This window comes from Leptonychotes weddellii, chromosome 10 (assembly GCF_054177405.1).
Source record: "Leptonychotes weddellii isolate Sample4059 chromosome 10, ASM5417740v2, whole genome shotgun sequence".
Taxonomy (NCBI): Eukaryota; Metazoa; Chordata; class Mammalia; order Carnivora; family Phocidae; genus Leptonychotes; species Leptonychotes weddellii.
In genome coordinates, this window is record NC_138378.1 from 192,009 (window position 1) to 216,698 (window position 24,690).

General features: G+C 61.1%; 3 protein-coding genes across 3 annotated transcripts in view; 1 reads left to right on the forward strand and 2 right to left on the reverse strand.

The window, feature by feature from the left end:
• The first annotated feature begins 250 nt into the window (after window positions 1-250).
• Window positions 251-2,530, forward strand: SOX18 (SRY-box transcription factor 18). The gene is made up of 2 exons (XM_081832313.1): window positions 251-733; window positions 917-2,530. Exons 1-2 carry the CDS (start codon window positions 376-378, stop codon window positions 1,720-1,722), a joined length of 1,164 nt encoding a protein of 387 aa, XP_081688439.1. The 5' UTR covers window positions 251-375; the 3' UTR covers window positions 1,723-2,530.
• Window positions 2,531-10,918: 8,388 nt separating this feature from the next.
• On the reverse strand, window positions 10,919-15,615 carry C10H20orf204 (chromosome 10 C20orf204 homolog). The gene is made up of 3 exons (XM_031020343.2): window positions 11,832-15,615; window positions 11,579-11,731; window positions 10,919-11,412 (listed from the first exon to the last, which is right to left on the reverse strand). Exons 1-3 carry the CDS (start codon window positions 12,261-12,263, stop codon window positions 11,275-11,277), a joined length of 723 nt encoding a protein of 240 aa, XP_030876203.1. The 5' UTR covers window positions 12,264-15,615; the 3' UTR covers window positions 10,919-11,274.
• Window positions 15,616-15,766: 151 nt separating this feature from the next.
• Window positions 15,767-24,690, reverse strand: part of PRPF6 (pre-mRNA processing factor 6) — a 28,930-nt gene continuing 20,006 nt past the window's right edge. The window contains exons 10-17 of the mRNA XM_081832250.1: window positions 23,900-24,038; window positions 22,157-22,276; window positions 21,646-21,822; window positions 21,033-21,166; window positions 20,224-20,315; window positions 18,739-18,853; window positions 16,609-16,735; window positions 15,767-16,050 (exon numbers count right to left, since the gene is read on the reverse strand). Coding sequence (XP_081688376.1) covers window positions 15,898-16,050; window positions 16,609-16,735; window positions 18,739-18,853; window positions 20,224-20,315; window positions 21,033-21,166; window positions 21,646-21,822; window positions 22,157-22,276; window positions 23,900-24,038 — 1,057 coding nt within the window. The 3' untranslated portion in view covers window positions 15,767-15,897. The remainder of the gene's footprint in view (window positions 16,051-16,608; window positions 16,736-18,738; window positions 18,854-20,223; window positions 20,316-21,032; window positions 21,167-21,645; window positions 21,823-22,156; window positions 22,277-23,899; window positions 24,039-24,690) is intronic.

The window sequence follows — 24,690 nt, forward strand, 5'->3', positions numbered from 1 at the left end:
CTGACAGCCCCCACGAGGATGCCCCCTTCCAAGCTCCAGCCCACATCAGCGGCCCATTCCCACTAGGGGTGGGGGGGGAGGGGGTCCTTCCTTCAGAGAGGGTGCGGGGGCAGCTGCGCGGAGGAGGCTGCGGTGGAATCCGGCGGGCCCGAGAAGAAAGGGAGCCCCCGGGGAGGGGGCCGGCCCCAGCCCGCCCCGCCCCGCCCGCCCCGCCGCCTATTGGCCCCGCGCCGCTATATCTGGGCGCCCACCCGGCTCGAGGCCACCGCCGTCTCCGCCGCCGTCCGCCCTGCCCTCCGCGCCTGACCCCGAAGTGCCTGCTATCCACCCTCCGCGCTCCCGCGCTCCGTTCCGACCAGGCCGCGCCCAGCTGGAATGCAGAGATCGCCGCCCGGCTACGGCGCACAGGACGACCCGCCAGCCCGCCGCGACTGTGCATGGGCCCCGGGACCCGGGGCCGCCGCTGAGCCGCGCGGCCTCCCCGCCGCCCCCGCTGCCCTCGCAGCGCCCGCCGCCCCCGCCTCGCCGCCCAGCCCGCAGCGCAGCCCGACGCGAAGCCCCGAGCCGGGGCGCTATGGCCTCAGCCCGGCCGGCCGCGGGGAGCGCCAGGCGGCCGACGAGTCGCGCATCCGGCGGCCCATGAACGCCTTCATGGTGTGGGCGAAGGACGAGCGCAAGCGGCTGGCGCAGCAGAACCCGGACCTCCACAACGCGGTGCTCAGCAAGATGCTGGGTGAGGGGCACGGGCGGGCGGGGAGGGGTGAGCTGAGCGGTCGGGGGAGGAGGGACCTAGCGCAGGGGTGGGCCAGGGCGGGCGGGGGCCGCGCCCCACCCTCGCGGCGCGCGCAGGGCACACGCAGGGCCCGGCAAGCCGCCGGCCCGACGGCAGCGCACTGACGCGCGCGCTGCCCTGCAGGCAAGGCGTGGAAGGAGCTGAGCACGGCGGAGAAGCGGCCCTTCGTGGAGGAGGCGGAACGGCTGCGGGTGCAGCACCTGCGAGACCACCCCAACTACAAGTACCGGCCGCGCCGCAAGAAGCAGGCGCGCAAGGCCCGGCGGCTGGAGCCCGGCCTCCTGCTCCCGGGCCTGGCGCCCCCGCCGCCGCCACCCGAGCCCTTCTCCGCGGCGCCTGGTCCGGCGCGTGCCTTCCGCGAGCTGCCCGCGCTGGGCGCCGAGTTCGACGGCCTGGGGCTGCCCACGCCCGAGCGCTCGCCGCTGGACGGCCTGGAGCCCGGCGAGGCCGCCTTCTTCCCGCCACCCGCGGTGCCCGAGGACTGCGCGCTGCGAGCCTTCCGCGCGCCCTACGCCCCCTCCGAGTTGCCCCGGGACCCCGGCGGCTGCTACGGTGCGCCCTTGGCCGAGGCGCTCAGGACCGCGCCCGCTGCCGCCGCGCCGCTCTCCGGCCTCTACTACGGCGCCCTGGGCGCGCCCGGACCGGGCCCGTACCCCGGCCCGCTGTCGCCGCCGCCCGAGGCCCCCCCGCCCGAGGGCGCCGAGACGCTGGGGCCCGCCGCCGACCTGTGGGCCGACGTGGACCTCACCGAGTTCGACCAGTACCTCAACTGCAGCCGGACTCGGCCCGACGCCGCGGGGCTCCCGTACCACGTGGCGCTGGCCAAGCTGGGCCCGCGCGCCATGTCCTGCCCGGAGGAGAGCAGCCTGATAGCCGCGCTGTCCGACGCCAGCAGCGCGGTCTACTACAGCGCGTGCATCTCCGGCTAGGCGGCCCGCGGGGCCCGGGGCTCGCTCCCGCAGCTAGCGCGACGGGATTGCTGCGCACTCCTGCTCTGTTTCTCTCCCGCCGGCAGGCGTAGGTCTCCCTGCAAGGGCGGTTCCCACGTGTGCTGGGGCTTTTCCAGGAAGCCCAGGCCTAGGACCTGTTGGCTGGCCCTGCCAGGGTTAAGTTTTTGAAGCGTCTAATTCTTTTCTTGCAGTATATTTTCTAGAACCAGGCTGTATTTTTTACTTTGCCTTTTTTATATACGTAATACAACATATTTAATTTTTAAACTTTTTCTTCCAAGGGGTTTCAGTGACCAAAAGCACCAATGTAGCAAGGCTTTTTAAATATGAAGAATACCACTGTTTGTTTGCTTTAAAGGAGAAGCAGGAGCTGGGTCGCCCCTGGGCCAGGCGAGGCCACAATAAAGTGACTCGCTCCTTCCTCTGAACACCCGAGTCTGTGGTCGTTGGGGGAAGGGGGACCGGTACACCCAATGACCCTGGACATGCCCTTCCCCCAGAGAGCCCCCTCCTCCCCGCTTAGGCCCCAAAGCACCCACTTCTCCATCCTTCCAGGCTACTCAGCAGAGATGGTGGGAGGCATGAGGTGTGGGCACTCCCCACCCTGCCAGCCTTCCATTTCCCTCCTGTCCCAACCCCCATTGTAACTGAAGCCTAATAGGGATCAGCAATCCCCCCACACCCCCACCCATGTTTCGTCATCCTCATCTCCTTTTTAAAACTTTCTTCTAAATGAATAAATACATACATAAAATAAAAATAAATACATAACTAAAACCTCCTTCAAGCCCAGGGACTACGGCTCAGGTCTGTCCTCCTCTCCAAAGGAGGGTGGCAAAGGTTGACACCTCTAACAGACATGGCACCCTGGGGCCCCGTCTTGTCATTTTTAAACCAGAGTCCCCAGAAGGGGCAGCACCGTGACAGCCATGCTCTCCCCACAATGACCTGTCCAGGCTGTGCCCAGTGACAGAAGGTCAGTGACCTGAGCAGGGAGGCTCAGGACTCTCACGCTAGCCCTTCCCCACTTGCAGCAGTCCATATTCCTTGGTCCCCTGCCCCCCACTGGGGAGCTGATCTCTGACACCCCGATGTGGAAAAGGCTCTCACAGCTCAGTGTCCCGTGTTTGTGTGAGGCACGTGGTTCTGCAGGGACTGTCTGCTCCACGAGAGCAGGTGAGCCAGGGCATCCAGGCGTGTGTGTGCACGGGGGGCTCCGAGCGTGGGTGTGATGCTGTGCCCATGTGACCATGGGAGCACCCATGAGGGTGACCGTGTGACATTCCGTGTCTGCGTGCACACAGTTGTCCTGTGAGTCTGCAGCTGGATGTGCGTGTGTCCACCCAGTGGTGTGGGGGGGCGGTGAACAGGCTGTGGGGCTGTTTTTCCAGGTATCCTGCCTCTCAGAGGCAGTGACGCCACCTCTGTGTTGACTGGCAGGAGCTCCACACGGCAGTCGGCAGAGTGGGGTGGCGTACCTGCGCCCCCTGTCCCCGCCCCGTCAGCAGCCAGGTCCAGAAAACCCAAAGAGACATAAAAGAGCAGAAACAGACAAGCTGAAGAGGGCAGGAGATGAACTCTCCACTTGTGAGTGGGTGGGTGGAGGGACAGAAAGAGCCCACAGGACACCAAGGACACCGTCTGCTCCTTCCAAGTGTATGTAATAAGTATGGTGCACGGCAGGGACGCTGCAGCACAAAGGGAAAAGGGTGGTCCGCTCCAGCCACATCTGTCATGGGTTTGGGGGGTGGTGCTCGGAGGCCCCAGTGCCGGAGTCCTGGGCTCACGCATGGGGAGAAATGCGCATGACCCTTGAGTGTCCTTCACCAGCTCTCGAGGCCCAACTCCTGCTCTGCTCTGGGCCTGTCCCCTAGCCGGGGGACAGATGACCCACCCCCTAGAGCCCTGGGTCAGCGGGACCAAAGTGTGCCCCACTGTGGGGACCCATAGCAGCCTGAGTCCAGGAGCCTCTGACCCAGGTCCCTCACTCCACCCACCGGCCAGGGCAGGTAGGAGGCAGAGCCAGCCCAGCTTGTCCTGTTGCTTACAGCCTTGTGAACAGCCCCACTAGGGGCCTTCCTGCCTGGGCTGAGGCAGTGTCCATTGTCCCACCTGTTGTCCCACCGCAGAGACACCCATGGACACACAGGGAAAGGTGCCAGACAAGCAGACATGGCCAGCTGTGTCTCTCCTGTTTTCTGGCACAGTCTGGCGCAATAGTCTCCCATCCTCCTTTCTGGGCTCTTAACCCCACCCCCATCCCACCCAGAAGGTCCACCCTTCCAGGCCCCTTGGGGTCAGTAGGATGGGGAGCCACAAGGGTGCCTCCAGGGGACAGCACACACCATCGCCCCAGTAGGGAGAAGGCAGAGCAGCTTGATGCCTAGAAGCCCCTCCCACAATGGCAGGGCAGGAGGCCAGTGGGGGGCCCAATTTGGGGCAGTCCCCATCGCCAGGGGCTGGGGGAGTCCAGGAGCAGCATCAGAACATGAGAGGGCCTCCCACAGAGAGCAGCTGTTTCCAATAGCAGCTTCTCAGCAGTGGTGGGCCAGCACAGGAGGGTGGGTAGGGGTCTCCTCAAAGGACTCCTGCCCAGCGCCCTGCCTGGGGAGCTCTCCAAGGGACCTGGCTTTGTCCTGTCTGGGCAGAGCTGCTGTCCCGGGCAGAACCACAGCCCCGGGGCCTGGGAGGCTCCAGCCCTGGGTCAGGTTTCCCACTGCTCCCCCTCCTGGCTCCACCCACCTGCTTCCAGGAGGGTCAGAGAAGGGAAGTCCCCACCCCCAGCTCCCGCTGAGTCAGGCTGGCCAGGAACAGACCCTGGGGCCTAGTGCCTGGCAGGAAGTTCTAGCAGCCCGGCCTGGCACAGGCCACAGCTCCCACGCCCAGGACCCAGCCTGGACCTGGAAGGACCTGGGCCCAGGTGTCGAACCCTCCCCAGCAAACAGCCCAGAGGAGGAGGTCAGGGAGGCTGGGAGCAGGTTAGGTGCACCCTCTCCCCAGTAGACATGCTCATCCCCTGAGACCCACTTAGGAACACCACACACACCACCAGCCACACAGCCTACCAGGAGTTACGTCAGGGCCAAGGCTGTGCTCGTTTGCCCAATCCCAACAAGGCCATGCTGGGCAGGCAAGGATGGACTTAAATCACCCTCCTCTCAACTGGACAAGCACTCCAGACAATCCAACCACGTAGCCCACATTCTACAGAAACTACATAGGATTTTGGCAGAGAAGTCGGTGGTTTTAGTACACGGAGAGAATCGTGCAGGGCTGTGCAGCCTCCACGCCTCTCGTTCCAGTGTCCTCCCAATTCCTCAACAAGAAACCCTCACCTGTGAGCTGTGACTCCCCAGCCCCTCTTGACCCCAGCCCCCTTCCCTGTGGTTTGCCTATTCTGGACATTTCACAGAAATGAAATCATACAATACGTGAATTTTGAGTGTGGCTTTGTTCACCGAGAGTAATGTTTTCAAGGTTCATCCACGTTGTCGCGTCCTTCATTCCTTTGTAAGGCTGAATAATATTCCACTGTGTGACTAGACCACACCAAACGATGGGCGCTTAGATTGTTTCCCTGTTTTGAGATTGTGAATAATGCTGCAGTGAATGTTTGGGTACAAAGGTTTTGTGTGGACATGTGTTTTCATTAAAACTGCATACATTTATATTTCTAATGACAGAGTCTGAGCAGGTAGGTTAAGTACATTAGAACAGCTGCTCCCAGAAGGGGAGTCCAGAGCAGCTGACCTGCAAACCCAACAGCCAAGCCCAAGGCTCAATCCTCCACCCAGCCTACCCCACTCCTGCCCCAGGCGGGGGAGGGGTCCCATGCACCAGGCTCCAGTCCACGGAGGGTCTTTTTTTTTTTTAAGATTTTATTTATTTATTTGAGACAGAGAGAATGAGAGACAGAGAGCATGAGAGGGAGGAGGGTCAGAGGGAGAAGCAGACCCCCTGCCGAGCAGGGAGCACAATGCGGGACTCGATCCCGGGACTCCAGGATCATGACCTGAGCCGAAGGCAGTCACTTAACCAACTGAGCCACCCAGGCGCCGCTCCACGGAGGGTCTTGGCCAGGTGTGTGGGAATTCCTGGCCCAGGACTGGGGAGAGAGCGGTGGGAATGCCAAGGCTCTTCCTCATTGTGTCCGCAAGTCCACTGGGGCTCCCTCCCCACCTCTAGCCCTGCATGGAAGCCAGGCAGGATGCAACGGGCCGGCTCAGCACGGTGGGAGCTCCCTGCCCTCCACATGCCTCCTGCGACCCCACTCTGTCCCCCACGACCCCGTCCCCCACCCTCACTACCCAAACCTGTGCCCCAGGACCCCGCCCCGTATCCCACGCTCCTGCCAGCCTGCGCGCCCGCCCGAGAAAACAGGAAGGGGTGCGCGGCGGCGGCGCTGCGAGGAGGTGCAGGAAGTGGCCGCCGGTGTGGAGCTTATCTTGGGCCACAGCCGGGGACCCCTGGCCTCACGCCCCACACAGGCCCGGTGGACCGGAGGACAGGGCCTGCTCACCTGGCGAGGAGCCCCGGCCACCTCCCCCCAAGCGACAGTGGTCACAGGCAGGCTACGGAGGCGACTAGGCCCGTGACAGGCCTTCACGGAGCCAGGCTGTGCGGCTCACAGATGTGAGCAGAGGTCCCATCGAGACGCAGCTCAGGGGCGCCCGGCGGGCTCAGTGGGAAGAGCCTGCGACTCTTGATCTTGGGGTCGTGTGTTCAAGCCCCACGTTGTATGTAGAGATTACTAAAAAAAATAAACTTAAACAACAACAACAACAACAACAACCCACAGCCCAGAGATGACTCAGGGGCCAGTGTCCAATCCCAGGCTGGCCCACCTCCCCCACAATACACTCCCCTTCCCAGGTCCTGACCTTCCCATTTCCCCCAAAACAAGGACTCACTTCCCCCAGCAAGTGTGAATCCCTGCTGGTCCTTCAGGAGGAAGGCTGGGGAGGTGGGGGTTCACTGGGGTTGGGGGGATGATGGTTGTTGTTTGCTTCTGTGTTTACAAAGCTGGGTCTTTTCCTAGGGAGGGGACAGGATGGGGACTGTCCCTGGGAGCCCCCCAGGGTCCTACAGGCCACTGGCAGGGACAATGGGCTGCAGCACCTGGCATACACCCCCCACCCCCGAGTATTTGCTTTGTTTCCTGGTGTGGGGGACCTTGTTTGTTCCCACATCAGCCACAGATGGCGCAGGCCGCCTCCTTGCACACCTGCAGACCAGGGGACCCCACACGCAGATTCACATGCAAGGGCCAAGTGCCAGGCAAGGCCAGCACACCCTTCAGGTCTGGGTGCAGGTGCTTCCTCCCGGCCTGAGTGTGGCCCCATGCCTTCTCGGCACCCCGCGCCAGATGCGGGGCCTGGCTAACTCACATCCTGTCCCACAGCTAAGGCTCCATGAACATGGGAGCCGCATCCGTCCAGAGTCGGGGCATGGCAGACACTCATCTTTCCCACCACCTCCCCTTGCTCAGTCAGGCTGCACTGGTGGACCATAAGGGAGGGGACACGGAGGGAGGTGCCGGGCAGGGCAGAGGCCGTCCGCCGCCCTCAGAAGGGGCAGCACACTGGGCTGGCATGGACCCCACCCCATGTGGTCTTTGGCAGCCTGCAAAGAGGCAGAGGTAGGAAGTGGGGGTGGGGAGAGAGGAGCATGTGGGCGGGGGTGGGGAACACACAAGTGGCAAAGTCGGGATTAACTTTTTGGTTTTCAAATCCAGAGACTATTTGCCAGTCGCCCGTGTTCCAGATGTTCTTTCAAAGGCTCCCAGTCTGGGGAGGCTGTGGGACCAGGCTACTCTTCAAAGTCTGCCTGGCCCCCCTCCTTTTGGCGCTGCACATGGGGGTCTGGCTCCCTGGCTTCAGGAAGTTGCACAACCCCGGCCTGCGCCCTGCGGCCCCATCTACCGCCCTGGCACAGCCCCTCCTTCTGGGACCCAGCCCCCACCTCCCTGGAAGCAGCTGAGAAGGCGCATGTACGGGACAGGGACAGGACGCCACTGGGCGCAGGCCCTGCCCCCTGCCCCAGGCCTCAGCAAGGAGGGACACGCAGCTGGGCGCAGGCCCACAGCTCTGTCCCTGGTTGTGTCCCTCGTCTCTGTTGGTTCTGGTCAGATCCAGCCAGCGGTTTCTGAGCAGCCTGTGCTGGTGGTGAACAAGCCACAAAGGGGGTCTGGGTGCTGAACCTGCAAGCGAACACCGTGGGTCTGAGCGGGGCATCCCCCAGCTTTCCCTCTGCTCTCTGTGCCTTGGCAGGTCACTGTGGCTCCACTCCCACCCCCAGGCCTGGTCTGGTTGGGATATCCCCACCCTGGACAAGTGAACTTTGTCCCAGGAGCCAGAAGCCCAACTTGCCACCATCCTGTGTGAGCAATGACGTGGCCGTGGTGGGATGGTGGCCCCAGGAGAGCAAGGTCCACCTCCCAGAGCCTGTGGGAGGGAGCATATTTAGAAAAAATGGTCTTGGCAGATGTGACTCAGGATCTTGAGGTGAGGAGATCATCCTGGATCACCCACATGGCCCTTAGACCAGTGGCAAAGACCCTCACAAGAAGGAGAAGGCCACATGAAGGGAAGAGCCTACAGCAGCTGCGGGAAGCCAGGATGGATTTGCCCCAGCAGGCAACACAGCCCAATAACACCTTGATTTCCAACCCATGACAATGATTTTGGACTTCTAGTCTCCAGAACCGTGAGGGAAGAAATTTCTACTGTGTTAAGACACACCATTTGTGATGATTTGTCACAACAGCCCTAGGAAACTGATACAGTGTGAAATATGGGGACAAGGGCCCAGGTCTCCACACCCATAACACTGGCCTATTATCAGGGGGTTGGCAAAACGTGCGGGGCCTCTGCCCAGCATGAACGCCACTCAGTAGGGCAGAAGGTGGACGGGGGGGGGGGGCGGGGGGCGGGGGACGGGGGGACTCACGCTGACAACAAGTCGGGAGCAAGCCTGGGCGCACTGGGTTTTGCCAGCTCAGGCCACAGGCCTCCAGTCCCTGCCCTGAGGTGTTCAATTTGCCAGGACAGACCAGAGTTAGACTTCAGGAGGGCTGCCTGAAAGAGGGAGGCTGCCTGAAAGAGGGAGGCTCTGCCAGGCAGGGGGCTGGGCTAGGTCTAGGACACACACACCTGGGTGCACATACTCACGGGCAGCCCCTCGGCACACCTGTGTATGCACACTCACACACGTACACACGCCTCCAGGTCGGCTCTGGCAGGACCCTCCAGGGGAGAACAGTGGGGTCAGGGTGCCCATTCATGTGGTTGTGGTCTAGGACTCAGGGATGGTGTCCCCAAAACTCTGAGGCCTCTGCTCCCCGTCCCACCGCCCCCACCCCAAGCTGCTCTTCATTTGAACCGTCCTCAGGCATCCGTGGATGGAGGGGCTGCACTCTTGCCCACCTACCTCTCCCCAGGAAAGCCTGACTGCTCTCAGCAGCAGAAAGGGGGTGCTGTGGGTGGGCAGCAGGCCTGACAGCCCAGGAGGCTGTGCTCAAGGGGCTTTAGGAGAGGAGTGCTGTCCCCATGGGCTCTGGGCCGGGGCAGATCTAAGTGCAAGGAGCCCTCGGGGAAACAGGAGCAGGGTGGGGGCCTCCAGAGAGAGCCTGTCCCCATCCTGTCCCTGAACCCACACCCCTGGACTCTCTTACTGACCTTCAACCCTCAACTCAGTGGCCCCACACCTTACGCTCCAGCCAAATTGGGCCTGCCCCTGCCCCTCCCCATGCAGGCAAGGGCCCAGGCTGAGGAGCCAGCGACAGGAACTGCACCACACACGTCTGCTCCTCTATCAGCCCTCTCCAGGTCCCACGCGAGGACGCATCCAGGCACTCGGGCCAGGACCCTGGCATTGCCTGGTCACTCCTCAGCCCTCCAGGTCCAGCCCACCTCCTTCAGCCTCACCTCCACCACACAGCCCCAGCCCCCACATACCATCTCCATGCAAGGCATGGGGATCTTTCCTGATCCGGACTCCAGCAACCCTCCTCAGCTTAGACCCTCCACGCCCATGCCACTTCCTCAGTCCGAGCTCAGCCTCCTTCCATGTCCTTTAGCCCCAGCCCCACACTGGCCCACTCCATTCCGTGGCACACGCAGGGAGCATGTGCTGCCGACACCGGAGCCATGGAATGCCCCACGGGGCATGCAGGACCTGCGCCGTGGGCATCCCCCTCATGCGCACGGCGGGGCGCCCAGGGCAGTTGCACAGTGTGGCAGCAGGTGACTGAGTGCACACTGAGGCCTGGGAGGCTTGGCTCCCCATCCTGCGCACAGGGCGCACGTGGGGTGTAACCATGCTCAGGGCCCGGGTCTTATCCCAGCTTTTACACTTCCCGGCTATGCGATTTGGGACCACGGATAACCTCCCAGTGCCTCGGTCTCCTCAGGGACAGTAGTTCCCGTTGCACAGACGCAATGTGTTAACACACGTACAGCGGGGCACTGGGTCAGGGTCACCTTCTCGAGTTCTTCATTTTGTGCTGGTGCTGACTGCCCCACCAGGAAGGCCCTTCTGCATCCCCGGCTTGTCTCTGTTCTGCCAGGGCACCCCAGACACAAGGCCTGCTCCGCTGCCTCCCCGGTCCATCTGCTTGGCAGAGAGGAGTGTGATGGGTGTTGAGTCCACCAGGCATCCTCCTTGGCTAGGGGCTCTCTCTCTGTGCCCCACTCTCCCTCCTGCATCAGCTGAGATTGGGGCGGGGGCCGTGGACACCCAGGTCTATGCAGCTGTGGGCTGGGGAGTCCAGGGTCAGCCCCGCACCCTGCCAAGCAAACATACGGTCCTAGAGCCCGAGATGGTGGGGCCCTGACCAGCCTGTCCGGGTCCACAGAGGGGGCAGTGGCCACCCCTCCCAGGGCCGCAGGAAATGGCCTGGCCCCACTTGCAGCCAGGGCCAGCGACTCTGGCTTCCCTTCAGGCCCGTTTCCTTTATCCGGTTGTTTTGCTCTGAATTCACAAAGCGCAGCCTTCCCTTCCCCTCCATGTCCACGCCTTCCCCCATTCCAGAGTGGAGCAGGACGGATACCGGATATTTCAGGGCCCGCTAGAGCCCCCACCCCCCACCCCGCCCTCAGCCTGGAGCTGCCCACTGACAAGGGGCGTCCCAGCCAGGGTCCCGAGCCGCCCCCTGCTGCCCAAGACTGGGAGCGCAGCGCCCTCGTCCTCGTCCAGGTGTGGCGGGTAAGGCTGGCTCCCCGAACAGGTGCCGTGTTGCCCCCGGCGCCCGCTCCCCGCCGAGGCGCAGATCCCGGGGCGGTCGGCCCCGCCGCCAGCAGGCGAAGGGAAGAAGACCAGACCGCAGCACCAGCAGTTTATTGAGTCCTGGCTTGGTGCCCGCGCATCACCTCCAGGTCTAGGGCCCTCCGAGGAGCGCGGGCCACGACAAGGCAGGGCCCGGGACCCAGCGGTGAGCCAACAAGGGGGAGAGAACGCGCTCGCCACCGAACGAAGCTCGTTCCCGGGCTCCGCGGCCCCGCCGGCTGTTCCCGGGCCCGCGCAGGAAGCGCGCTAGGCGCCCTCCGTGGCCGCCGCGCGCAGCGCGAAGAGCTTCTCCCAGCAGGTGGCGACGGCGTCCAGGGCGTGCAGCAGGAGCCTCCTCCGGCTGCCGCGACGCCGGGGAGGGCGCCTCTCGGGCCACCGGCTCCGCTGGTGGGGACGGGACGGTCAGCGAGTGCCCGCGGTCCCTACCCCCGCCCAAGCTTGCGTCGAACCCCTGGAGCTCCCAGATGGCGACGCCGCGGGGCTACGGGAGGCTCAGTGGGGGGTGGGCGGAACCCGTGGGAGGGGAGGGACCCGGGCCCGTCCCGCACACCTGGCGCAGCGTCCAGCAGTGCCGCCGCATCACCGCCTCGGTGCGCAAGGCTACGGTCCACGCTGCTTTCTCCAGTGCCCCGCGGCGGCCCCCGGCCACCACCCTGCGCAGGGTCCGACCCAGGGACGCAATGGACAGTAGGATACTGTGCTCCTGGGGAAGGAAGGGAGGAAACTGGGGGCTGGGGGGAGAGCCCTAGGAGGAGGCCCCTAGAGGGGACCAGAGGGCACGGGTGGGGGCGTCTCCTCCATACCTTCTGGGCACTGCAGGAAGCTCCCACCCGACCCCGCCATCCAGGGGCCGCAGGTCCAGTCAGGTTTTTCTGAATGAAATGGAGGTGTTGGGAGCCTGGCCCAGTCCATTGTGCCCCTGGCCCACCCTGCCTCACAGCGGCCTGCAGGTCCTCAAAGATGACCGCTCGGTAGTGGTGGAGCACGTCAGGGACGCTGCAGGTGCGGAGCCCTGCCTGGCCGGGGGCCATTCCCAGCAGAGCCAGCAGGAGCGCCCAGAGTGCAGGCTTAGGAGGCACCTGGAAGGGACACTGGGTCAGGGTGGGGTGCCCAGGCCTGTGGAGGGGGCCTCCCCTATAGCAAGCCCTCCGGCAGTTTGCTTTGGACAGCCCCCCAGACAACCACCAGGGAATCTCTGAGCTGGTATAAAACGGAGAGGTCACTGTGCCGTTCATGATCTAGGCTGGATCGAGCAGAGGAAGGATAGACCCTAGGCCTGCAAACCAGACAGCTCAACACTTGAGGCAGAGATCTGCGGGGTGAATGACAGGGGGCAGGGGGAGTGGCTGGGAAGGCAGGCCCACTGAGCCCTGAAGGACCAGGAAGGAGACAGGGCACTCCAGAGGCGGCAGCACGGGGCCAAGAGCCCAGAAGACTGTGGGGCAGGGCTGACCTCGGTCTAGGGGTATGGCCTCTCCCCTGGCCATGCCCTAACTCATCCCCACACTTCCCTGACACAACCCCCACCAGAGCCAGGCTCTCTTCCTGAGGAGCACCCCCTGCTCCCCAGAACACTGCTCACTTCTGTGTCCCCACAGCAGGGGCAGAACTGACCTGCTCCCACTCCTCATCAATGGATCTGCCACCACCAGCTCTCACAGCCATGGGAAATGGGGTACCCCTGCACCTCCAGCCCCCCCCCAGCCTCCAGCGGGCCCTCCCTCACTCCCGCCAGGACAGGGGTGAGGGCTCAGAGCTCAAGGCCACACCCCTTTGGGAGGGGAAGGCTTGGGGAAACCCCCAGGGGCAAGGGAGGAAGGGGCCATTTGGTGCCCCACTAGACAGTCCTTCTACAGGCCTCCCCCTCCAGAAGGGACTGGCTTGGGGAGAAGCCCACCCCCACCCAGAAGCCCCAACATCAAAGAGAGAGCAGCTAGTTCCCAGACCCTGGGCCACACACCCACCCTCAGGCCCCCCAGCTGGAGTCAAACAGCAACTGGAAAATTAATCATGTGAAGCCAGCGAAACGCAGGACTCGACTCCGCTTCCCAGCCCCGGGAGGGGAGCCTGACCGAACAGCACCCCAACCAGCACGGAGACCTGGGGTGCAGCATTGGCAGGAGGAGCAGATGCAGTTTGCTATGGCCCCTCCTCAAACCTGCCCCCAGGCATGCCCAGCGGGTCAGAGGTCACAGCCAGAGCAAGAGCTGTGGGTGCTGGAGAGATCCCCATGGCGTAGGAGGGCTGCCCAGGTGCTCCTCGGAAGGCCTGCCCATCTCCCAGCCCAGTCAGGGAGAATCAGGGCAGCCCTGGCACCAGGACGGCCCAGCTGACCCCCTCCTTCCCCTCCCCTTCCCCCCACTGCCGGGAAGAACAGGCAAGAGCACCAGGGCCAGGCCTGCCAGGCCAAGGTGACGGGAACCGAGGGGGATTTCCCAGTAGGGCACGGAAGGTCATGCAGCCTCCCCTGGGATATGCTCACTCCCAAACCCTCTGCGGCCGTGGGTGAGCCCCTTCCCCAATGGCCCAATGCCACTCACCATGGGCCTCTCAGGGCGAGGCCCTCCCTCACTCCCACCAGTGGGCCTTGCACATGATCCTGGGTCCCCAGGTAGGGAAGGAGTGTGGCTGACACTCCAGGTCCTCCTGCTCCAAGCCTGGCCAACAGGGCTTCCCAGGACAGGCTGCAGCAGGGCAGGCTGGCGGCAGGCAGACAAGGCTTTTGAAGTTGGCTCCTCTGAGCAAAGGAGGGAGGGAGCAGGAGGGAGGCCCCAGGATCCCAGCCCTACCCCCTCCCTCTCCCCACCTCCTATCCAATTGCTTCTTCAATTAACCTGACCCTGGAGCCCAGCAGCTGCGGGCTCTCTTCCCATCCAGTGGGTCTCGGATTAAGCCATCAGCCCCAGGAAGATATGCACTGTTGAGGAGGAGGTGGGGTGTCCGGTGGGCAGGGCAGGGCGCAGATGGGGGGAGGGTAGCCAGAAGAGGCCAGGGACCTGCCTGTCTGCACCCCTCCACAGGGGCCTTTCTCAGTGGTCAGTCGCTACTGCCTCTTCTGGGAACCTGGCTCCCAGGTGAGCTGGACCTAAGCCCCGCCACAGCCACCAGCCCCCGCACCCTGACGTCCGGGGGGTCCTGCCCCAGCAGGTCCCAGGCGCGGGACTTCCCAGGCTCCTCCTGGCGCTCAGGCCTCCCGGGCTGAGGGGGTCTTCTGCTGGGGGAGGTCATGGCCACTCGCCCAAGCAGGCTCTCAGGGAGCTGGGCCACCACAGCCCTGTCTGGCAGTGCCCGGGGGGTCACCCCCACAGCCAGCACCTCAGAACAAGGGCAGCCTCCAGAAGCCAACTTGCCTTGAGCTGGAACCGAAGAAATGTCAGTGAAGAAAAGCTAAGGTTCATTTTTCCCAGAGAGGAAAGTAGTTTCCCCACCTCAGAACAAACAACCCCACGCAAAGGAGAAGACATTCACACTGGATGATCCAGATGCTCCAGAACCTTCCAAGGGCTCCGCAGAAGGCCTCACCTGACGGCGGCCGAGTCACTGCTCCTGCCGGGGCCTTGGTAGGAACGGGCTGCTTTTCAAGCTCCTCAAAGCTTCAGGTCTCCCTCTTCAGTGTAACAGGCAGGATCCCTCCCGCCTCCTCCAAGAGATCAACGGAGACTCCTAAGTCTCAGTGAAGACCCCGTGAGCCTCCCGGCACCGCTTCTCAGGCCTAGCCCATCTCAGGGTGAGAAGCAGGGAAGCATTTCCAGATCCACAGTTTGTGAGTGGGATCCAGGCCACACGGGTGGTCTGCTGCCCGCTCTGGGCTGGCAGCGTCCTGTGGCTCCCAGAACATCAGAGATGGACCCGGCAGGGCCTGCACTCTCCAGGCAAAGCTGCCCGTGCCCCAGATGCTGCCGTGGAGGCAAGCGCTCCCCAACATGGGCTGCCTGGGGAGGGCTGAGCCGCGGGTCAGTGACTGAGCCCCACCACAGGCCCCTTCATCGGTGTCACGGGACACCCAGAGGCACCCAGGAGCCACTCTGGAATCTTCTTGTACATGAACATGTGAGGACAGCGGCCAGCTACTCTTCTCCGCACCACATGGAACAAGTGGCATCTCCTCTCCCTGGCCCACGGCCTCCCGGCAACCCATGGCCTCTGGCCACATGTCTGCAGCCGCAGCCAACACACCCCTTCTAAGAGAATCCGCTGGTTTCCAGCCCGACACACATACAGGGGTCCACAGCCTGAGGAAGGCCTTTGTCCTCACACAGCATCCACAGTGAAAATACGCTAAGACTCCCAGGTTATGCATTTGTCAATCCAGGGATGAGGGATGATAGCAAAAATAAATTCACATGCAAATATGAGAAAATCTCTTCCGGTAACATTTCCCTTGAACACACAAACACACACCCAAGGAGCCTCCCAGTGACCCCTTAGCAACACGCTTTGGGAGGCACTTTAGGAAGCTGAGCCTGCTGTTTGCACTCCCTGGCAGGCAGACCTATGTGATGCCCCCCACCCAGAGGGGATAAATGAATCACCAGGAGAGCCTGTCCCAGCTGTTCCCAGAGCAAGAGCTCCCAGGCCCTCCTCACACAGTCCCAAGGAGGCTTCCTGGGCGGGATACAGGCTGTCTGCAAGTGGCCCCCTTGAAAACAAGAACCCCGGTGAGCCGACTGGGGCCACAAACGTGAGTCTGCTCCTGGTGGGGCAAGGGCGCGGAGAAAACCAGCAGGGCACCAACCCGGACACACGACCTGGAAAACTTTTAATTAAAGAGCAGGCTAGACAACTCAGGACCCCTTCCACCCCGCTCCTTGCTATCACGCACTCCTCCACGTGCTGCCCCAAGGGCCGCGCCCTGCACGGACTGGACGATCAGAAGGTGTTCTTGATATGGGCCGCCACCAGCACAAGGATCTCCCCAATCTTCCTCTGCCAGTTGGCGATGTCCTTGGACACAGCACACCACAGCTCCCCGTGCCGGGGCTCGGCGTTCTCACAGCGCCTCCTCACCTCCTCCCGCTGCTCCTGGGCAGGCACCAGTGGGCATCTGAGTCAGGGCCCCTCCCAGGGGGCCCCTCCCGCTCACCCCACCACACTCACCCAGCCCCACAGCCCCAGGCCCGGCGGGCAGGCGTAGAGTTGTCTTTCAGGTGTATTCCTCGAGACAGTCCCTCCTCCAGGGGCAAGACCCACTGCACGGACCCGCCCAGGAGCTAGCTTCAGCACACAGATGCTGAGCCAAGTCAAGCCCCCCCGTCTGTGCCTCAAACGAGTGCCCCGATCCGGCCTTCTCTGAACAAGGAGTTGCCCAGATTCCATGTGGCACAGCTCCCAGTTCCTGTGGGGATCCCAGGACAGCCTGGCCATCCCCAACCCCACGAGCACAACTCTGGCAATGTTGAGCACTGGGCAGGGGGATGGATGTGGGTGGGTGCTGCCCAGGCTCCCCCGCACGCCACCCCAGGCTCGTGTGGAGCAGGACAGAACTCGCCGGGGCACAAGGTCAATCCTCAGGGCTTGAACCCCACCCTCATTTCTACTGTGATCCCACACCCCAGTCACCAGCCGCCATGTGCAGCTCACCTCTGTGCCATGCTGCAGCTCAAACTTGTAGAAGAAGGCCCAGGCGTCCCCCAGGTCTGAGTCAATCTTGACCGTGCGGTGGAACCACTCCCTGGCCTTGGTGATCTTCCGCTCACTCCAGAACAGCCTGTCGGGAAGCATCGGTGCAGGGACCCAGAGTAAGTGCCCCGTCTCACGGTGCCTGAGGGTGCTGGCCAGCACAAGCCACAGAGGCCCTGGGCGTGGCCCGGCCCTGGCCTCCTCTGGCTGCTGCTTGCCCGTGTGGGTGGTGGACGGCGAGCCCAGCCCCTGCTGCGGCCAGCACAGAGTTTTCTCCTCTCCCTGGTGAGCCCCTGGGCTCCCAACAGGAGGGCTGAGGAATGGGGGCCTGGCTCCCTGGGTGTCGCTCCAGGTCACCAACCTGCAACTGTCCTTCGAGGGTCTAAACAGCTGTTTCTTAAAAAGTCCACATAGAGCAAGAACTTCAAACTCCATTAAGACTTTGATCAGAGAAAGTCAAGTTTCAACCTGCTCCTCAACAGATACCTTCTAGATCATTCTGCCCGCCCCTCGCAGCCTCCAGCAGAACCCAGCCAACACTGACAAGACAGGCCTTGGGTCAGTACCAGGAACTTGGGCCCACAGCAGACACAGACACCCAAAAACCAGGCCCATGCTGGAAGCCACAAGTGAGGACGGCCAGAAACCAAGTGAAGGGCCCATGAGCACCCTCCCCGACACACCGGTGCAGGCAGGAGGTGGGAAGGGCAGGGGGTGACCCCTGACAGCCTTGGGCTCCCCCGACCCCGTAGCCACAGGCACCAGAGCAGCCCCCGAACCACGAACCCGCCGTTCAGGGCAGCTGCTTGGGCTGGTCTCAGTTACAACAAGGAGTGATTTCATGCCGATAGCTTGATTGTTTTTTAAGCCTTGTGGTATTCTTAATTGCTTGGTGTTAGATAAACTATGACTTAAAGAGCACAAACCCAGATAGCAGGTACACAGAACACCAACCTGGGAACAGCAAAGAGTGACTTATTTACTTTAGCAAAGCTTTTTACGAGGTTTTATGGCCGCCCTATCAGAGTGTCATACATAACAGTCATTCTGGGAGGCGGAAGCCCAGAGCAGGAGGGAGGGGGCCCCAAAGGAGCCCAAGCTGGGCCTCAGGAGCCGGTGGGAAGCCTCGCAGCAGCTGGTGAGGAGGTGTCCGGCAGGACCTAAGAAGTGGGGCCAACGCCACCTGGGCGTACCTCGCTGCGGGGGAGGGGGGCGGTGGGCAGACTCCTGCTCAGCCAGCAACGGCAGCACACGGGAGCTCCTGGGCCACACGTGCCGCCTCCCCAAGGTGAGGCCTGAGCAGCAGTCCCAGGAGCCCAGCCAAGGCTCTTCCTGATGACCCTCCACCTCAAACACACCGGTCACCTCCCAGCCTCCTCTCAACACACCCAGCCCCCATCCTGCTCTCAGGCCCTCCATGCAACAGCCACAACGTCACTCAATCTTCCCAAGGCCCCGAGCTTCCTCCCACACCCCGCACACCACATGCCTCCCCAGAGAGCCCTGACCCAGCCCCCGATACTTGAGCTGATGGTGTGAGGTCACTGGCTGTCCTCCTGCTCTTGGGATCATGCACCCTAAAGGAAAGATGGTCTCCAGCACATACATCTCTGCACCCCCAGATGGGCTGACTGGGCCTGACCGACAGACCCTGGATTGTCCCTGAGGTCACCAAGGTGAAAATGTCTGCTTTCTCACTCTCACACAAGAAAAACAACTTCCTTGCATAGAGCTCTTTGCTTTGCTTACTACTTCAATTCTGTGAGGACCAACATCAGCAAGTTTGCTTCTTACAACCTAGGACACGTGTAGGTGTAGACTGAAAAGTGCCACAGACGGAGAGAGCACTCCCATCAGAAGGAGCCCAGGACGGAGGGAAGGAGGGCTGGGCCCACAGGAAGCTGCCTGTCTGTGGGTCAGGTATAGCCCAGGCCATTGGGGCAGCATAGGTCTGCGTGGCCTCTGCCTGGAGATGTGCCTGCTTTGGGTCAAAGCAAAAGTGCTTTATCATGGAGCTCTGGTGGCCAAGGACCCTAAGAGATTCCATCAGGTCTCCAGGGTCAGCAACCCCACGAGGATGCCCCCACTCACTTGGCCACAGCCAGGAGGACATGGGGGTCATGCTCACACTTCTTCAGGGCATCGACGCTCTTGGTCTTCCTCTGGGGCCTTGCCTCAAGGAAGATGGCTTCAGACCACAGGACACCTGCAATTCAGACATAAGGGCACAACTCAGACCCCACCTCTGCTTTTAGAAGTGGCCTGTCCATGTGCAGGCTACCCCGAGAGGGGCTTGCTAAGATTCTAACCCGGGGCGTCCTTTGACCATGGCTATGACCTCCCACATGTCTGCCCACAGGGCCTGCCTGATAGCACAGGCCGGACTGTCACAGGCGGTGACTGGGTTGGAAGAACCCCAAACCTACAAGGTTCACTCCCACCAACTCTGTAATTCCACATCCAAGGATTTATTACAACAAAACAATCAGAAATGCTAGTAAAGATTCAAACTGACCAACAGGGGAGTGGTATACTTCCCGCACACCACACTGCTACATTCCATGAAGCCACTGAAAAATTTACTTTCTTGAAGATTTGATGACAATGGAAAATTCTCACAAAACTTTCAGCTTTAGGGGTGCCTGGGTGGCTCAGTCGTTAAGCACCTGCCATCGGCTCAGGTCATGATCCCAGGGTCCTGGGATCGAGCCCCGCATCGGGCTCGTGGCTCGGCGGGGACCCTGCTTCTCCCTCTCCCTGCCGCTCCCCCTGCTTGTGCTCTCTCTCTCTCGCTCTGTCTCAAATAAATAAAATCTTTTTTTTTTTTTTTTTTAAAGATTTTTATTTATTTGACAGAGAGACAGGGAGAGAGGGAACACAAGCAGGGGGAGCGGCAGAGGGAGAAGCAGGCTTCCCGCGGAGCAGGGAGCCCGATGCGGGGCTCGATCCTGGGACTCCAGGATCATGACCTGAGCCGAAGGCAGACGCTCAACGACTGAGCCACCCAGGTGCCCCTCAAATAAATAAAATCTTAAAAAACAAAGCTTCCAGCTTTAAAACAAGGCACAACACTAAACACATGAGGACTTCCATTGTGTGCAGTAACACAGCTGTAATAATACAAATAAGCAAAAAGTAACAATTTCTCAGTAGTGGGCTTATAGGTGATTTTTTGTTTTATTTTTGAGTAATCTCTACACCCACCATGGGGCTTGAACTCACGACCTGGAGATCAAGAGTCAGACGCTCCACCGACTGCGCCAGCCAGGCGCCCCTACAGGTGATTTTTAATACCGTTTTTTTTAAACTCCAAATGTGTTCATGCTACATGTACGTTTAGATGCAGGGTAAGATAATGGAAATTAAGTTTCAGAAGAAAAAGTAATGGGGGCGCATCAGAACACGAAGTCAAACTCCCCACAACGAGACTGGAGACGTAATTCAAATGTCTGAAAGACCAAGTGGAGCTGAAACTCTGACAAACAAAACACTTTCATAGCACGTTTGAACCCTGAGACCCACTCCCTCAGGAAGTGCCGCTGCCTGCCGAGTCTGGGAAGCCAGGAAGCCGCTTACCGGAGTTGGGGCACTCCTGCAGCGCCTTGGCCATGAGCGTGTTGGCAATGTTCTTCAGCCCTGCACGGTACTCCAGCCTGACAGACTCCAACCTGAGGAAAGGGGCCCACAGGGCAGGTCACCCGTGCACGGAAGCCCAAGGACAAGCCTAGCTACAGTCCCAGAAGTTCCTGGGAACCCCCCGTGGCTGGAGCTCCCTGCGCTGCCAAGCACAGCCCATCCGCCAGAGAAGTGAGGAGGCCTGGGACCCTGATACCATGCAGGTGCGAGTAAACACGTGCAGGACAAGGTCCAGCTGGCAATGCTGTCGCCACTGGGACAGTGAGCACCATGTCAGCAGCGTCCAGGACCTGCCCATCTTTCTGGGGTCTCCTTTGGCAACCACCACACCCCAGGCTCTGACTCTATGAACCCTACACGGCACCTCTCCGCAAGCTGTTTCCTACGGACAGAACACCATCCTCACCTGACAACTTCGTGTTCATCCCTTAAAGCCTCGTCTAGATGTGACCTCTTCTGTAGGGTCTACCTTCTTGGCTTCATCCATCCCCGATCCCCCACTGTTAGCTCCTGGCTCCCCTGGGCACCTTCTACCAGAGCACAAATTAAACTGCATCCAACTATCTGCAGGCCCGTCTGAGTGTCCGGGCTGCACTCTCCCAAGGCAGGAACCGTGCTTCCTCAGGGACAGCACCTGCCACGTTTCCCATGGAGCCTGAGCTGGAAACACTGCTGCACAAAGGACTCCTCGTGAACAACTGAGGGAGGACAGCCCGTAGGAGGGGTGAGCTGGGTCTGCCAGGACTCACCACAGGCCAGGGTTCTTCGGGTTCTTCAGGCGAGACTTCTCCAAAATGGCCCGAGCTCGGGTCAGCTGCCCAACCTTCTCCTCCAGCCGAGAAAGCAAAAGCCACAGAGGAGTGGAGTGGGGACATTTCTTCAACTGCAGCCAACAAAGACAAGAGAGGCTCGGCGGGTGTCAGGGAGGGGCTGTGACAGCTGTGGCCAGCTTGTCAGGCCGGGAGAGTAGGGGATGCTTGCATCCATAGAGACCTGCCCGTTTCACGTCTGGGTGTGGAGATTTATGTGCATGGCCATGCCGTGCACGCGTGTACGTGCTGACTACACGGCTGTGCCGTGCCCCAGTGCGTTTGGGGAGCGTACAGAGCAGCCCTTACGTTAGGTGTGCTGTAACCCACACTTCACTGAGTGCAGTGCATACAGCTCTGCAGAAGGAAAAGCACAGGTCTGAGTGAGGGGACCAGGGTCTGGCCCTGCTACCACTCTACCAGCTGGGGCCTAAGCAAGTCACTGACCCCTAGGCCTCCAATTCCCATACAAGGGGAGACAAATGGCACCCCAGGGCCAGGTGTTCCATCTGTGAGGGGCAGCTCTGAGCTGCAGCCAAGGACACAGGCTCACCCCCTGGTTGTAGGCTTCCCGAGCCTTCTCCATCAGCTCCTCCTGCTCCTCAATCTGCCCTTTCATCATCCACAGCTTGGGGAAGTCCTCGTAGTGCTTCAGGGCCTCTTCACACAGCTCCTGGGCCGCTGCGATGTTCCCCAGCACCCACTCCAGCTTCACAGACTTCATGAACACCTGCGAGGCAGACGCGCTGTCAGGCTGCCCCCGCCCCCGCCCCCACCACCTGTCTGGACAGCATGACCGCCTCTAGCACTGGGCCCAGCCAGGACCGGCACCTGCACCAGGAGGACACAGGCTTCACACTACAGTTCCCCTCAAATGCCATTTGCCCCGCCGTGTTTTACAGACTTTTGTAAGCTGTTTCGCATCCCCTGCAACAAGATGGGGGCCTAAATACACAAACACGTGTCAAAGCCAAGGATGAACCAACATGCCTAGTGTGGGCACCTCACACCTTCCTGACGCCACAGGCCCCAGGGACCCCATGAGACCCGGGCAGCCTGCTCACCCGGGCAGTGGGCGCACTGCTCCGCGCCTTGGCCAGCAGCCGCCGGGCTCGCTCATACTCGTTGTTCTCTGACTCCAGCTTCACAGCGGCCAACCAGATCTCCTCGCTGTTGGGGTTGGCCTGGAGGGAGAGAGCAACAGTGTCAGGAGGGGATCAGAACAAAGTGGCCAGGGCCAGGTTACACTTAATCAAAAGCAGCCAGCCTGGGCATGGGGCCGGGCCCCCCTCTGCTGCAGGACAGTGCGATCCAAGCACTTCCAGGGCTAACAGATGACAAAGTCGGGTCCGGCCCAAGAATGCTGACCCACCCGAAAACCAGCCAGCCCACGTTCTAGGCGCCCAGGCAACAACACCGGCAGTGGCAGAGCCATCTTCCCCAGGGCCCACTCTGAGCCCCAGGGTCCTGTCAAAACGACCCGGGGGGATCTGCCACACCCAATCCTCTCCCAAGCCTGGTGACAAGGAACCAGCCATCTCAGTGTGTCCACGGGAGCAGGAAAGAAGGGTGCCAAGGGCATCACGGGTGGTGTGGAGGGCTCCCACGGGGTAGGACTGGGCCACATGCAACCCAGAATCCAGCAGACACAGGGGTGGTGTCCTCACGGCCTCCTGAAAGCACAGCCACCCACTGCCCACACTTGCCTGTCTGCATCACAGACCTGGCAGGCAGCCCCCGAGTGACCGTCAGGGAGAGGAGAGCCACCTGGAGGGGGTGTTGGGGACAAGCAACAATGTCCAGGCAGATGGCAGGAGAAGCTGTGAGCCAGACAGGAGCAGCACCCTCAACACGTGGCTGTCCTCCAACGGACAGCAGAAAGCCAAAGGCCAGATACAATCCCTCTCGTGGCATTTACTCAAGGAAGGACAGACTTTATTGTTATGCTCATCAGGGTTGCAACAGCAGACTGACATTTATGCTGCACTCAACAGTGTATAAAAACCTACGCTGGGGCGCCTGGGTGGCTCAGTTGGTTAAGCGACTGCCTTCGGCTCAGGTCATGATCCCGGGGTCCTGGGATCGAGCCCCGCGGGAGGCCTGCTTCTCCCTCTCCCACTCCCCCTGCTTGTGTTCCCTCTCTGTCAAATGGAAAAAAAAACAACCTATGCCGTGAGCACTGAGTAACCCATGGAAGTGTTGAATCGCTATGTCGCACACTTCCTAAGACGAACATAACACTGTACATTAACTCCCCTGGAATGAAAATTTCACAAAATTAAGTATGCTGCAAACTTCTAACACTCATACTGCCCAGCTCATGACGTCAGCCGTCGTCAGCCTGGCCGGGAGCGACTCCACCCATGAGGCTTGGCTGCAGCCGGTGGCCCACGTGCGGAGTGCAGGGACTGACATTCGAATTTCCACAGAGGAAAGAGGTTGTCACTGTGCTCTTATGTGGGGAAACGGTGTCTGGCGACTGCTGGGGAACGTCGCCTGTTGGCCCTATGTTCTGTGCTCTGGAACATGTGGCCTGTGGTTACAGTGAGTGGCCAGGACCACAAGGCAGGTCCACCAGCCAGCCGTTCTCCCACTCCTGGAACCCCTCAGGACCCCAGCTGCCTGTAAAGCACCCCAAGTTCGGTGCATCCTGATCACACACATCCCCTCTCTTAGGTCAGCTCCCATCAATGAGCAGGGGGAGGGCCTGAGGGCACATGCACTCTGGAGCCCTCAGTCCCCAACAGGCACTGGGCCGGGGTTCAAGTGCACACACCCCCTGCAGCCCCGCTGACCCCTCAACCCACCTGGAAGGCCAGAGCCAGGATGCTCCTCGCCGCAGGCACGTCCCCTGCCAGCCACTTGGACTTGGCGCCCATAAGCCACAGAACCTCCGCTTTGGGGCAATGGGCCACGGCCCTCTGCAGCAGCGCTTCCAGGGACTCCCTGGAAGACAGGGGGCCACAGTCACCACCAGAGCATGCAGGGTGCTCACAGCCTCAGCGTGGGTGCTGAAAAGACAGTTACTGCTCCAAAGTTCGGTGCTATAAATGATTTACCAGATTTTACAATGGGGAGAGTGTGGGGAAATCTTTTCTCTTCATAAAGGTTCTAAAATCAACTACTGAAGAGGGTGCTACAAAGCCAGGCATTGTTATGGGGCTAAGCCTGATGGAGGGACTTCTCAGGGGCCCTTTTATGGCCGTGTGTCCTGAGGGGAATGATAACTTCACGGTCTGGGTGACAGGAGACCTCTTTTCATCTGTAACCACAGATCCGCCGATAAAGATTATGACCCAGAACCTATTCTTCGGTATCCAAAGAAATTGTCTTATTGGAAACGAATTATTCTCGTCACTACTGAGCAAGAATCCCGCCAGCCTGGGTGGCAGGTACAAAGCCCCCAACCCTCATGTGGCCACCAGCCCTCTGCTGCAGCACCTGGCACAGATGACCTCTTTGGGCCTCGACAGCAAGACGAAGGACTCGCTCTGTGTGGAGTGAAGCCCGAGAGAGCACACCATGCTTCCCAGACAACAGGAGATCCAGGACCCCAGATCGAGAGCGCCCCACCTCCTCTGGCCGTTCCATTCCATGA

Bases quoted from the DNA above. Each gene is read 5' to 3' on its own strand.
- SOX18 (XM_081832313.1), top strand. From the start codon at position 376: ATGCAGAGATCGCCGCCCGGCTACGGCGCACAGGACGACCCGCCAGCC. The intron at 734-916 runs GTGAGGGGCACG...GCTGCCCTGCAG, and splicing joins GGTGCTCAGCAAGATGCTGG to GCAAGGCGTGGAAGGAGCTG.
- C10H20orf204 (XM_031020343.2), bottom strand. From the start codon at position 12,263: ATGAACGGCACAGTGACCTCTCCGTTTTATACCAGCTCAGAGATTCCC. The intron at 11,732-11,831 runs GTATGGAGGAGA...TTCCTTCCCCAG, and splicing joins CTTCCTGCAGTGCCCAGAAG to GAGCACAGTATCCTACTGTC. The intron at 11,413-11,578 runs GTGTGCGGGACG...CGTCCCCACCAG, and splicing joins ACTGCTGGACGCTGCGCCAG to CGGAGCCGGTGGCCCGAGAG.